The 12,834-nt window shown below is 51.7% G+C and overlaps 1 protein-coding gene across 6 annotated transcripts in view; it reads left to right on the top strand.

The window, feature by feature from the left end:
* The window catches only part of ARHGEF11 (Rho guanine nucleotide exchange factor 11), a 64,073-nt gene extending 53,911 nt beyond the window's left edge, over nt 1-10,162 (top strand). For 4 of the 6 annotated variants that reach the window (XM_079957885.1, XM_079957887.1, XM_079957890.1 and 1 more), the window contains 6 exons: nt 777-1,019; nt 2,934-3,296; nt 4,730-4,804; nt 6,652-6,947; nt 7,665-7,857; nt 8,625-10,162. In XM_079957885.1, coding sequence (XP_079814011.1) covers nt 777-1,019; nt 2,934-3,296; nt 4,730-4,804; nt 6,652-6,947; nt 7,665-7,857; nt 8,625-8,671 — 1,217 coding nt within the window. In that variant the 3' untranslated portion in view covers nt 8,672-10,162. The remainder of the gene's footprint in view (nt 1-776; nt 1,020-2,933; nt 3,297-4,729; nt 4,805-6,651; nt 6,948-7,664; nt 7,858-8,624) is intronic. The other 2 variants (XM_079957886.1, XM_079957889.1) reach the window with 2 other exon arrangements.
* Nucleotides 10,163-12,834: the final 2,672 nt, after the last annotated feature.

Raw genomic sequence — 12,834 nt, 5'->3', positions numbered from 1 at the left:
CTCAAGATCACCCCTCCATACATCATACCTACATCACAGAAAAGGTGGTCTACAACAGAAATTTGAATGTTTTTGTTTTTCCTGTCTGCCAGGTTATCTGATAATGCCTTATCTGGTTGCCTTTCCTGGTAGTCTGGCCATTCGTTTGAGATGGTGATTTCCCAATTCCTGCCCTCCCTCCTTGCAGAGAAAACATTTGATCAGTTGGGGAGTCAAAATGGTTTCAGGGCGGTCTTCCTGTGCTGCTCCAGACGTGTGGTCCATATATCCATGTTTGTGCTTGGTTGGTACATTTAGGAACATTTATTATATATATGTTGTTGTTGTTGTTTAGTCGTTTAGTCGTGTCCGCCTCTTCGTGACCCCCTGGACCAGAACACGCTAGGCACTCCTGTCTTCCACTGCCTCCTGCAGTTTGGTCAAACTCAGGCTGGTAGCTTCGAGAACACTGTCCCGCCATCTCGTCCTCTGTCATCCCCTTCTCCTTGCGCCCTCCATCTTTCCCAGCATCAGGGTCTTTTCCAGGGAGTCTTCTCTTCTCATGAGGTGTCCAAAGTCTTGGAGCCTCAGCTTCCGGATCTGTCCTTCCAGGGAGCACTCAGGGCTGGTTTCCTTCAGAATGGAGAGGTTTGATCTTCTTGCAGTCCATGGGACTCTCAAGAGTCTCCTCCAGCACCAGAATTCAAAAGCATCCATTCTTCGGCGATCAGCCTTCTTGATGGTCCAGCTCTCACTTCCTTATATATATATAAGACCTTAATTTTTTTATTACACAGACGATACCCCAACGGACACCCTGGCTGAGGAGAGGCCCCTTGCACTGGCGGAAGAGCCAGAGGCTGGAGGCAGCAAGGAAAAGGAGCAGGACGAGGAAGGCCTGTGCCCTGCTTTGTCGTCATTCCCCACTGGGGAGATGGAGCTTCCTCCTGAGGAGACCCTGGAGGGGCCTGGTGAACAGTCGCAGCCGCTTCCGGAGGCTGCCTTTCCCGGGTTCCTGGCAGAGTCAGCCTTGCAGGATGGTGAGAGCCAGATTGCTTCTTTTCCTTTATGTGTCTTATCTTTGCCCTGGGAGTACGGGGTGGGAGAGAGGCTCAGGGCGGGCAGCCTTTGGCCTGATTTCATCCTGTGCCATACACCTGGATTTTCCTGGATATACCGTATTTTTCGCCCTATAGGACGCACGTTTTCCCCTCCAAAAATGAAGGGAAAATGCGTGTGCGTCCTATGGGGCGAATGCAGGCTTTCGCTGAAGCCTGGAGAGCGAGAGGGGTCGGTGCGCACCAACCCCTCTCGCTCTCCAGGCTTCAGGAGAGCCGCAGCGCCAGTCCCACAAGGTGGGACGCCATCCCACTGTCTCCCGATGTGGTTTGGAGGCTGACGGCGGGGAGAGGCGTGCTTCTCCCGGCCGCCAGCCCCGCAAGCTCCGGGGACAGGGGGGGAGGCGCAGCGCGTCCTCCCACTGTCCCCAGACCTGATCTGCAGGCGGGCGGCGGGGAGAAGAGCGCTTCTCCCGGCCGCCAGCCCCGCAAGCTCCGGGGACAGGGGGGAGGCGCAGCGCGTCCTCCCGCTGTCCCCGGACCTGGTCTGCAGGCGGGCGGCAGGGAGGAGAGCACTTCTCCCCGCTGCCGGCCCCACAAGCGCCTGGGGGGGAAATAATTTTTTTTTTCTTTATTTCCCCCCAAAAAACTTGGTGCGTCCTATGGGCCGGTGCGCCCTATGGGGCGAAAAATACGGTTCCTGGATTTCAAAGGTGGAATTGACGTCTGGGAGGGATTTGTGAAAGGCAGCGCTTCATCCTGGATCTTAGACAAGTTTTTGTAAATAAAAAAACTCAACAACTTTTGGGGGTGTTCTGGTTTTTATGCCAACCCTCCCCTTGAGTAGGGACGCAGGTGGCACTGTGGGTTAAGCCACAGAGCCTAGGACTTGCCGATTAGAAGGTCGGTGGTTCGAATCCCCGCGACGGGGTGAGCTCCCGTTGCTCGGTCCCTGCTCCTGCCCACCTAGCAGTTCGAAAGCGCATCAAAGTGCAAGTAGATAAATAGGTACCGCTCTGGCGGGAAGGTAAACAGTGTTTCCGTGCGCTGCTCTGGTTTGCCAGAAGCGGCTTAGTCATGCTGGCCACATGACCCGGAAACTGTACGCTGGCTCCCTCGGCCAGTGAAGCAAGATGAGCGCCGCAACCCCAGAGTCATCCATGACTGGACCTAATGGTCAGGGGACCCTTTACCTTTACCTACCCTTGAGTATCATTGCGACTGTCCGTCTCCTGGGCCATCCTGCTTTCCCTCAGCCCTGAAAGGGTCCTTGAACTCAGAGGAAACTCAAAGCAAAAATTTGCGGGGAAATGGGATGGTTATAGAAGATATGTTCAAAAATACAAGAATAGTTTTGACTCTGTGCTAGCATTCAAGTGACAAAGGAAGTAAAAGGAGGTGGATAACAATTAGGGATTTATTATGTTTTCTGAATGTATTAGAAAATTTATATAGAAAGGCTTTTTGTTTGTGTACATTCAATTGTAAGATAAAACATATGCGAAGGGACTTGACAGGAAGTCAGAATTGAAGAAAAGATTTTATAAGATAAAAGGGGGGAAATATTTATTTTCATTATTATTATCATTATTATTATTGTGTGTGTGTGTGTTGTATGGAATGTTTGGGAGGAAATAAGACGGTAAATAACAAATAACAAACAAAATATTGATGTATGTAATTTTTCTTTCTCAATTATATTTTGTGGTAGTATGGTTGTAATGTTTTTTTTGTAACATAAAATCATTCAATAAAAATTATTTTAAAAGAAAGAAAGGGTCCTTGAAGATGGTGGCGGAAGACGAAGGCCCCCTCCCTGGTCCAAGGAGAGGCCGGATTCAGCCCACCTGTGGGATTTAAACGACGAGCCTCCCTCCCTTCTCTTTCCCCTTGCAGTCGAGACCCTGCGCCATCTCCTCCTGCGCAGCTTCCTCCCCTGCCGGGACGCTGACCCCGAGGAGGACCTGACCCCCACCCCTTCTGTGGTCGGGGCCGGCCAGCCTTGGGACTCTGCGCTGGCCAGCCAGGAGGAGCCGTCTGTGGAGAGCAGCGGAGCCGTGGAGCTGCCCGAATCTTCAGCAGCGGATCCAGAGGGGGGCAGTGCTGGGCCGGAGGCCGGAGGCTCCCAGAGCACCGAGGAAGGGGAAGGGACAGAGCCTCATGGAGACGAGAGGACGACAGAGCCCTCCTCCGGCCAAGGGGCTGCTGCAGAAAGTGACCGACAGGACAGCGGCAGCAGCTACAAAGTGGTGCGGAAAGGTAAATCTGTGACTCCTGCCCCGGGGTGTGTGTGTGTCTGGCAAAGAGGTTGGCGGGAGGGGAGTCCTCCCTGAGTTTCCCCTGCCAGGGGTAGAGCTGATGCAGGTTGTTAACGGAGAAATCTGAGGGCTCCCTTGGACAGAAAACGAGGACACCAGCCAGGAATACCAGAGCAAAACAGCAGCCAGTTGGCTTGGTCTTTCTTGAAGACTCTCGCGACAGGACTCCCACCTGCCACCAGGTGGAACAAGATGTGAGCCCCGAACAAAAGAGAACCCAAACTTTTATTAGCTGCTGATCCCCATGTTACACCCCCCCAAACTACATCACTAATACATCATGGTTACATCATGAAAGGGGAGGTCTGGTGGCCGTAATCTGAGCATCCTGGACCCTGCCCCATGGTTCCCCTTGCCCTCCACCAAACACCCATCAAGTGAAACAAAAGAGATCTTTACATTTCCCTGTTTCCCAGCCAAGTTAATCACACCCTTTTGTCTTCATCTGGGTTTGTTATTTCTGGAATGGCTACCTGTCTGGCACTCAGGTGTCAGGATGCCAGGGATGATCCCTCAGGCAGAGGGGCTGCTGAGGAGCTGAGCTCACAGGTCTAGATGAATTTCTAAAGTTTTCCCAGTGAGCCAGTACAGAGATTGATCAGTGATCAGTACAGAGATTGATCAGTACAGATCACATTGATCAGTGAATTCTTACATTTGGTATTGTGCATCAGAGGCCCTTTGAAGAGATAGGAAGAAACTGTCATGAAGTGTTTTGTGGGGACAAATCACAAAAGTCACAAAAGGGATTGTGCTGATTCTGGTAGTGGGCTGCATGTGCATGAGATCTGCTGGAGGGGCAACCCCCCCCCCCAACCTATACATAAATTCCTGCAATGAGGTCCTGGGTGAATATTTGTGACTGAAGAACAGGGCCAAGCATGGCACTGAACTGCCAGCCTGTCCCTTGCGCCATCTCCTGGCCTGTTAGAATTGCTTGGACGATGGAGGCGGCTTGTGCCATCTCGGACAGGCAGGGAGCTCCTGGGTACTGTACGAGTGCCGATGAGGGGCAATCCATCTTCCAGGAGCCTCAGAGGCTGCAGACTAACCAACCTCCCTGCTCTGGAACCTGCAAGTGTGCAGGAAGACGCCGCAAGAGGGTGATGGGGCCGGGATCGGGGGAGGCCTGCGGATCGTGGCCTCCTTTCTCCTCTCCTTTCCTGGGTGCAGTTGGCTCTTGCTCAGACCTCTCTTAGCTTTAACCTGCATGTGCTTGACTCCTAGGCTTCTCTTATTCCCCTGCCCTCCCATCTGGGCACTTCCTCTTGGGTGTTCTCTGCTGGGTGATGGGCACTTCCTGTGATTCAAGGTTTTGATCACGCTTCTCTCCTCCCCCCCTCTCCCCCCCCCCCGGTGTCTCCTCTTGCGCAGCAGAGGTGGAGGGAACTAACGGTGCTTTGCCTTTGACAGACGGCAGCCAGGCTGGTGGCGCAGCTCATGCGGATGGTAAAGAAATCCTTTCTACCCCTGCCTGGTGATGGGAAGGGCTTGGGGAGATGGAGGGGGGTCCTGGGGGCAGTGCATGTGTCTTAGGGGTGGCCACAATGTGCAGGAAGGCCCTGCTCACCCCCCTGTGGGACCGCAGTCTGGCCAGACAAGTGCGCTCTCTCTCTCTCTCTCTCTCTCTCGCTCTCTCTCGCTCTCCCTCCCTCCCTCTCTGAACACCCGGCTGCAACTGTAATAATAATAATAATAATAATAATAATAATAATAATAATAATAATAATTTATTTGTACCCCACCCATCTGGCTGGGTTTCCCCAGCCACTCTGGGCGGCTTCCAACAGAAATTAAAAATACATCAAAATGTCACACATTAAAAACTTCCCTGAACAGGGCTGCCTTCAGATGTCTTCTAAAAGTCTGGTAGTTGTTTTTCTCTTTGACGGGTGGGCGTTCCACAGGGCGGGCGCCACCACCCTCGCAGTGAGGGAACCGCCAGAAGGCCCTTGGATCTGGACCTCAGTGTCCGGGCAGAGTGAAGGGGATGGAGACGCTCCTTCAGGTCTACTCCCAACTGGCGCCCATCACTCAACATTCATACCGCCAGCCAATCCTCACTTGCCAACAACACTCCAAACTCCCCCCACGAATCCCTGCCTGACAGGATCCCCTTTCCTTCTGCTACCAGTATTGAACTGACGCCTTCGTTCCTTCGGTATTTGCGTGTCACAACTTTGCGTGCGCCAAAAGCAGCAGAAGGTCACAGCCATTTCCCACTTCTTTTACATCCTTCCAAAGGCAGATTTGCACTAAGCCCCCCAGCCCAATTCCACCCTCTGTCCTCCCCTCACCGGCCCCATTTCTGCAAGTGCAGCCTGCCCTCCCACCCCCTATCCCTCCAGGGTCAGACACGGGCCCTGTGGCTGGGCTGGTGTGTGTGGAAGGTCCTTCAACCTTCTTCCCGCTGGCCTTTGCTTCTCTCTGTGGGGTGGGAGGGGGGGGAGAGAAGCAATTCTTGGCCAAGGCACACCTGTGGGGTCCATCTACCTCAGTGCTGCCTACACTGGCTGGCAGCAGCGGCTCCCCAGGGTTTCAGACGTCTTCCTGGAGATGTTGGCCAGGGACCTTCTGCACTCCAAGCAGCTCCCCTTCCGACTCAGATTGTGGCAGCCCCTTCTCTAAAACAAATGTAAGATTTCGGTCCAGAGGGGGTGATTTAAATAGGAAGCTGCCTTACACCGAGTCAGGTGTCGGATCACATGAACCGCTGTGTTTCTCCAGGGGTTCAGGCAGGGAATCTTTCCCGGACTTACTCGGAGTTACAGGTGAAACTCGAAAAATTAGAATATCGTGGAAAAGTTAGTTTATTTCAGTAATTCAACTTAAAAGGTGAAACTAATATATGAGATCGACTCATGACATGCAAAGCAAGATATGCTTCTGCTTCTCAGAGGTCCAATCTTGCTCAATTTGCAATCCTTGTTTTGCTGATTTCCTTGAATACTCGAATTTTCTGAGATTGTTAATTTGGGGTTTTCATAAGCTGATCATCACAATGATAACAAATCAGGGCTTGACATATCTCACTTTGCATGTCACGAGTCTGTCTCATATATTAGTTTCACCCTTGAAGTTGGATTGGTGAAATAAAGGAACATTTCCACAATATTCTAATTTTTCAAGTTTCACCTTCACTACTAGGGATTGCAAAGCAGGTGTTCTCTGCCTGTCCTCCATGGTGGCTCTTCCTCAGTGTGGGCACCCCCCCCTCCTTTCTTCCCCTCCCCTATCTGCTCTGCGCCTCCACGTCTCCCTCCGACTAACGCTCCCCTCCGTCTCCCTGCCCCCAGGGAACTACTTCTACGTGAGCTTGCCGGCGGGTCCTGAGGAATGCCAGCCGGACGCCAGGAGCCCCAGCCCCGCGGAGCCAGCCCGTCCTTCCAGCCCACCAAAGAGCTCTCCTCCTGCTGCCAGGCCGCCCCACAGGTGGCACCGTGCCAAGGAGAACCCGGCAGCAGGCTGGCTTGGCCACTTGGAGGGCCCGCCAGCCGCCCCAGATCTCTCCCCCTCCAGCCAAGTGGTCCGGGACGTGGACGTCATCTTCCAGACGATAGAGCAGCTTTCCCTGAAGCTCACCAGGTTAAAGGTGAGGGGGGGGGCGGCTTGGGGGGCAAGAAGGAAAGCCTTGGTGCTCTGTCACCAGCAGGAAAGCTTTCGGCCACCTGTATGTGGCCTCTGTTGTGAGAGGCAGGGCAATGGGTTGAAATGGGCTGGGAGAATGAATGCTGTGTGCATTGGGACGGGGAGAGATTCAAAGTGGGCATAGAGGGGGGTCTCCAGCCTTGTCAGTCATGTCGCCCTTGAACTGAAAAAGAGCCCCCCCCCAACTGAGGACCTAATGGGGGGAAAGACGTGGAACACGTAATTGAATAAGCCCAGTGGCCCTTCTTCTCAGGCATCCCTCATGGCCCCTTCCCCTCTCTCTGTTTGGGGTCTTGTAGGATGTTGAAGGGACGCGGGTGGCGCTGTGGGTTAAACCACAGAGCCTAGGACTTGCTGATCAGAAGGTCAGCGGTTCGAATCCCCGTGACAGGGTGAGCTCCCGTTGCTCAGTCCCTGCTCCTGCCATCCTAACAGTCCGAAAGCACATCAAAGTGCAAGTAGATAAATAGGTACCGCTCCGGCGGGAAGGTAAACGGTGTTTCCGTGTGCTGCTCTGGTTCGCCAGAAGCGGCTTAGTCCTGCTGGCCACATGACCCGGAAGCTGTACGCCGGCTTCCTCGGCCAGTAAAGCGAGATGAGCGGCGTAACGCCAGAGTCGGTCACGACTGGACCTAATGGTCAGGGGTCCCTTGACCTTTAGGATGTTGAGAAGGCCCACCAGGAGCTGCTGCAATCCCTGAGTGGCGGCTCTACCACAGACAGTTCCACGCCGGTGGGCTGCGTGCCGCCGGATCTGAGCCAACCACCACCGGGCAGCCGCCGAGTCTCCAGAGCCAGCGATGAGGACCTTCTGCCCTCCCCACAATCTCCGGCGGAGGCAGCATCTGCGTTGGGTAAGAAGCCCCCCGTTTGCCCCCTCCTCTTTTGCTGCGGACACCTCTCTCCACCTGCAGGCTCCCCAACCCCTCTCCGCCTGAGGGGGAGATATTCCTGCTGGGCTTGGCGGCTCTTCAGAGTGTTGGTGCTGACCTTGAAAGCCCTAAACGGCCTCAAAGGCCCAGTAGACCTGAAGGAGCGTCTCCACCCCCATCATTCAACCTGGACACTGAGGTCCAGCTCCGAGGGCCTTCTGGCGGTTCCCTCCCTGTGAGAAACCAAGTTACAGGGAACCAGGCAGAGGGCCTTCTCGGTAGTGGCACCCGCCCTGTGGAATGCCCTCCCACCAGATGTCAAGGGAATAAACAACTACAGTGATATCCCGGGTTACATATGCTTCAGGTTACAGACTCCGCTAACCCAGAAATAGTACGTTGGGTTAAGAATTTTCCTTCAGGATGAGAACAGAAATCACGCAGCGGTGGCAGGCTCCATTAGCTAAAGTGGTACCTCAGGTTAAGAACAGTTTCAGGTTAAGAACAGACCTCCGGAACGAATTAAGTTTTTAACCCGAGGTACAACTGTACCTGACATTTAGAAAACATCTGAAGGCAGCCCTATTGAGGGAAGTTTTTAATGTGTGGCATTTTGATGTATTTTTAATCTTTGTCAGAAGCCGCCTAGAGTGGCTGGGGAAACCCAGCCAGGTGGGCAGGGTACAAATAATAAATTGTTGTTGTTGTTGTTGTTGTTAAAGTGTCCCCCCTTTCTCTCTCCCTTCCAGGCCAGATCTCCCTTTCTGAAGACAGCCCCCAGGAGGTGACACTTTAGGAAGGGGCATTTTGCAACTGCACGGACTGAAGGCAGCAGGCGGACTCGCTCGCGGGCAGATTGCCGCCCCCTCCTCTTCCCTGCCCACTTTGGGGGTCTCTGGGTTGAACTGAGGAGGGGGCGGGGGTCCTGTAGCGGCCAGCCTGAGAAGCAACAAGACCTGCGATGGAGCAGGAGGAAAACTGGAATCCCTGGGAAGCACATGCTGGATTAATTTGAACCCTGGAAAAAAAGAATATCTGTGGAGATCTCCCCGTCAGGGGCTTCCCAGGAGGGACAGCCAAGCTCCCAGAGGGTGTTTTTTTTGGGGGGGGGGGCTTAAGGTGGAGAGAGCCCCCGCTTCTCTCTCTCTCTCTCTCTCTGCCTGCATGTCTCTTCCATTTTGGGTAGGGGGTAGCTTCCATTTGCTCCCCCCCAACCGCTGAATCAATCGCGTACATATGCACACCTGCATATGCGCCCCACAGACTGGCTTTTCCAATGTACATGAAAGCTGGAAATATATTCTGTATAATTGCACTTTTTTCCATTTTGTTTATTTTTGTTTTTCTCTCCACGGTGAGGAAGACCCCGTCCCCTCTGGAGAGATTTCCCAGCTGCTTCCAGACCTTATTTGATATAAATATGTATGTATATGCATTGAGTTATTGTAAATATATGAGAAAGTTGTTGGTTTTTTTAAAAAGATATGCCTCCATACCCTGACGGATATCTAGAAGAAGATCAGAAAGGCCCACGACCCCCGTAGCCCAGACTGGGTAGGTGGGGGGCAGCAAAGACCACTGCAACTCTCAGGGCGTGACGGCGACAGCAGCAGCCCAAAGGGATCAGGCAAGCAACGGCCCCCCCTCCCTGTGCCCCCCACCCCAAACCTTCTCGGGGCAGAATGGCTGCCCTGCGCCCCACAAGCACCGCTGTCTTCCGTGCTGGCACTCGCTTCGCAAGAGGTGGGCAAGGGCTGAGCTGTGGGGGCACCCAGGCCAGCCACCTGACTTGCAAATACTGTCCTCCTGCTGTTTTATTTGGAGAGGGGGCGCCTGCTGGTGCTACGACAATCTGCCCCCCTCCCCAGTCGCCTTTTCCTCCCGCGGCCGCTCTGGATTTGCCACGGTGCAGTCGGCGTTTGGGCTGGAGCAGAGGGCAGGCGACCCCTCTTGGTTCTCAGGCTTGCCACCCCCCAACCACGACCCCCCCCCCCCGCCTGGCCGGGCCGTGCAGATTCCTGGGGGGGGCCCCCTGGCTCCAGCTGCAAGTCCCTCACAACCCCCCCCCGCTTGCTGAAAGAGGTGGATGAGGCATAGAAGATTATATATAGATATATATATAGATATATATATATGTTTAAAAAAAGAATAAGATGCCAGACTGTTTGCTGTTCAATCCGCTAAAAGCCAATTTTATTTTCTTCCTTCCGATGGTAAAGGTTTGTGGTTTTTGTTTTTTTGTTTTTTAAGAAAAGTGGGGGGCAAAGTAAAATATTATTTGACCTCCCGTCTGTGCGGATTTTTTCCTTTTACCAAAAATGGAGCAGAGGAAACTGGAAGGGCTGAAAGGACAGAAACAGACCCCCCCCTCCCATCCAATGCCTTTGGCTCCAAGTGTGAAGTGGGGGGGGGGGACAAGCGATATAAGGCCCCTAAGAGAGAGGGAGCTCTATAGGGGTTGTTCTGGTGGGGGTGGAGTGCCGGGGAGGGACCCCTGTTTTTTTTTGGGGGGGGGGTCTTTCGGTGGGCATCTGCTTGAGGGGAGGGAATATCCCTGACAATGAGGGTGGGGGGCAGACCTGGCTTGAATGGGGAGAGGGTTGGGGGTGCAATGGGACTGCAGTGAGAGGGAGGGGGCCGGAAATGCATGTTGGGCAACTGAGGTTCAGACTGCAGGATATGGGAGGTGGGAGTGGGGTCCCTAACTGGGGGGGGGGGGGGCTTAAAGTGGGTGTAATGGACTATTATGAAGAGTCATACAGTGGTGCCTCGCAAGACGAAATTAATCCGTTCCGTGGGGCTCTTCGTCTAGCGGTTTTTTCGTCTTGCGAAGCAAGCCCATTGACAGCTTAGCGGATTAGCGCTATTAGCGGTTTAGCGGCTTTTAGCGGATCAGCTGATAAGCTGCTTAGGGCTTAGGAAAAGGGGGAAAAAAGGGAAAAACCCCCGCAGGAACTCGCAAGACATTTTCGTCTTGCGAAGCAAGCCCATAGGGAAATTCGTTTTGCGAAGCGCCTCCAAAACGGAAAACCCTTTTGTCTAGCGGGTTTTCCGTCTTGCGAGGCGTTCGTCTTGCGGGGCTCCACTGTAACTTGCAGCCTTTCTCAACCAGTAGATGTTGTTGAACTACAACTCACATCACCCCTAACTTTCCGAGCACAATTCTTTTTTTTTTCTAAACAAATGTTTATTAAGGTTTTAAAGATTACAGGAAAAAAAGGAAAATAGTAACAATCAATAATAATAAAAAACATCATCAAAAACCAGAGAACAGAAGAAAAAAGATAAAAAAAACCAAATCAAACCTGTACATCACTTGCTTAAAGGTAAAGGTAAAGGTACCCCTGCCCGTACGGGCCAGTCTTGACAGACTCTGGGGTTGTGTGCCCATCTCACTTAAGAGGCCGGGGGCCAGCGCTGTCCGGAGACACTTCCGGGTCACGTGGCCAGCGTGACATCGCTGCTCTGGCCAGAGCCAGAGCCAGAGCCGCACACGGAAACGCCGTTTACCTTCCCGCTGGTAAGCGGTCCCTATTTATCTACTTGCACCCGGAGGTGCTTTCGAACTGCTAGGTTGGCAGGCGCTGGGACCGAGCAGCGGGAGCGCACCCCGCCGCAGGGATTCGAACCGCCGACCTTTCGATCGGCAAGTCCTAGGCGCTGAGGCTTTAACCCACAGCGCCACCTGCGTCCCGACACCACTTGCTTACATTCACTTATTTCCTTGACCTCCTCACACCTCCCATTTTTGTATTCTAATTCAATTTGTTGTTTCAGCAAATTCTTCCAACCTTATTTTTATCTTAATAATTTGTCTTAATATGCTATAATTTTACGTTCTCTCTTTCATCAATTCATTTTTACTTAATCCTTTATGTCATTTCTACTAAAACCACATAATTCCTTTTCCCAACATCTTTCTAACAATCCTTAATTTTGCAATATTTTTGAAGATAAACTTTAATTTTTTTCCTATCTTCTTCCACCAACTCTTCTCCTTGGTCCCGGATTCTGCCAGTCATCTCAGCCAGTTCCATGTACTCCATCACCTTCATCTGCCCTTCTTCCCGGGTGGGTAGGTCTTGTGTCTTCCAATACTTTGCGATAAGTATTCTTGCTGCTGTTGTGGCGTACATAAAAAAAGTTCTATCTTCCTTTCGCACCAATTGGCCGACCATGCCCAAGAGAAAGGCCTCTGGTTTCTTCTGGAAGGTATATTTAAATACCTTTTTCATTTCGTTATAGATCATCTCCCAGAAGGTCTTAATTTTTGGGCACGTCCACCAAAGGTGAAAGAATGTACTTTCAATCTCTTTACATTTTCAACATTTATTATCGGGCAAATGATAAATTTTTGCAAGCTTGACTGGTGTCATGTACCACCTGTACATCATTTTCATTAGATTCTCTCTTAAGGCATTACATGCCATAAACTTCATACCAGTGGTCCATAACTGTTCCCAGTCAGGCATCATAACGTTATGTCCAAGATCTTGTGCCCATCTAATCATAGCAGATTTCACCGTTTCATCCTGAGTATTCCATTTAAGCAGCAAGTTATACATTCTTGACAAATTCTTAGTTTTAGGATCTAACAATTCTGTTTCCAATTTTGATTTTTCCACCTGAAAGCCAGTTTTCTTGTCCAAATTAAAAACCTCCCTTATTTGATAATAATGAAGCCAATCTCGTACTTTGTTTTTTAGTTTATCAAAACTCTGCAGTTTTAATCTGTCTCCTTCTTGCTCCAAAATTTCCCAATATTTCGGCCAATTTGCCTCCATATTGAGTTTTTTCAGAGCCTTGGCCTCCATTGGTGACAATCACATTGGCGTTTTGCTTGCAAGCAAGTCCTTATATCTTATCCAAACATTAAACAGTGCTTTCCTGACAATATGGTTTTTAAAAGCTTTGTGTGCTTTGACCTTATCGTACCACAAATATGCATGCCACCCGAAA

The sequence above is a fragment of the Podarcis cretensis genome (assembly GCF_951804945.1).
Source record: "Podarcis cretensis genome assembly, chromosome: 16".
Classification (NCBI taxonomy): Eukaryota; Metazoa; Chordata; class Lepidosauria; order Squamata; family Lacertidae; genus Podarcis; species Podarcis cretensis.
Note: the sequence above shows the minus strand (reverse complement) of the source record. Positions and strands in the feature narration are given on the sequence as shown.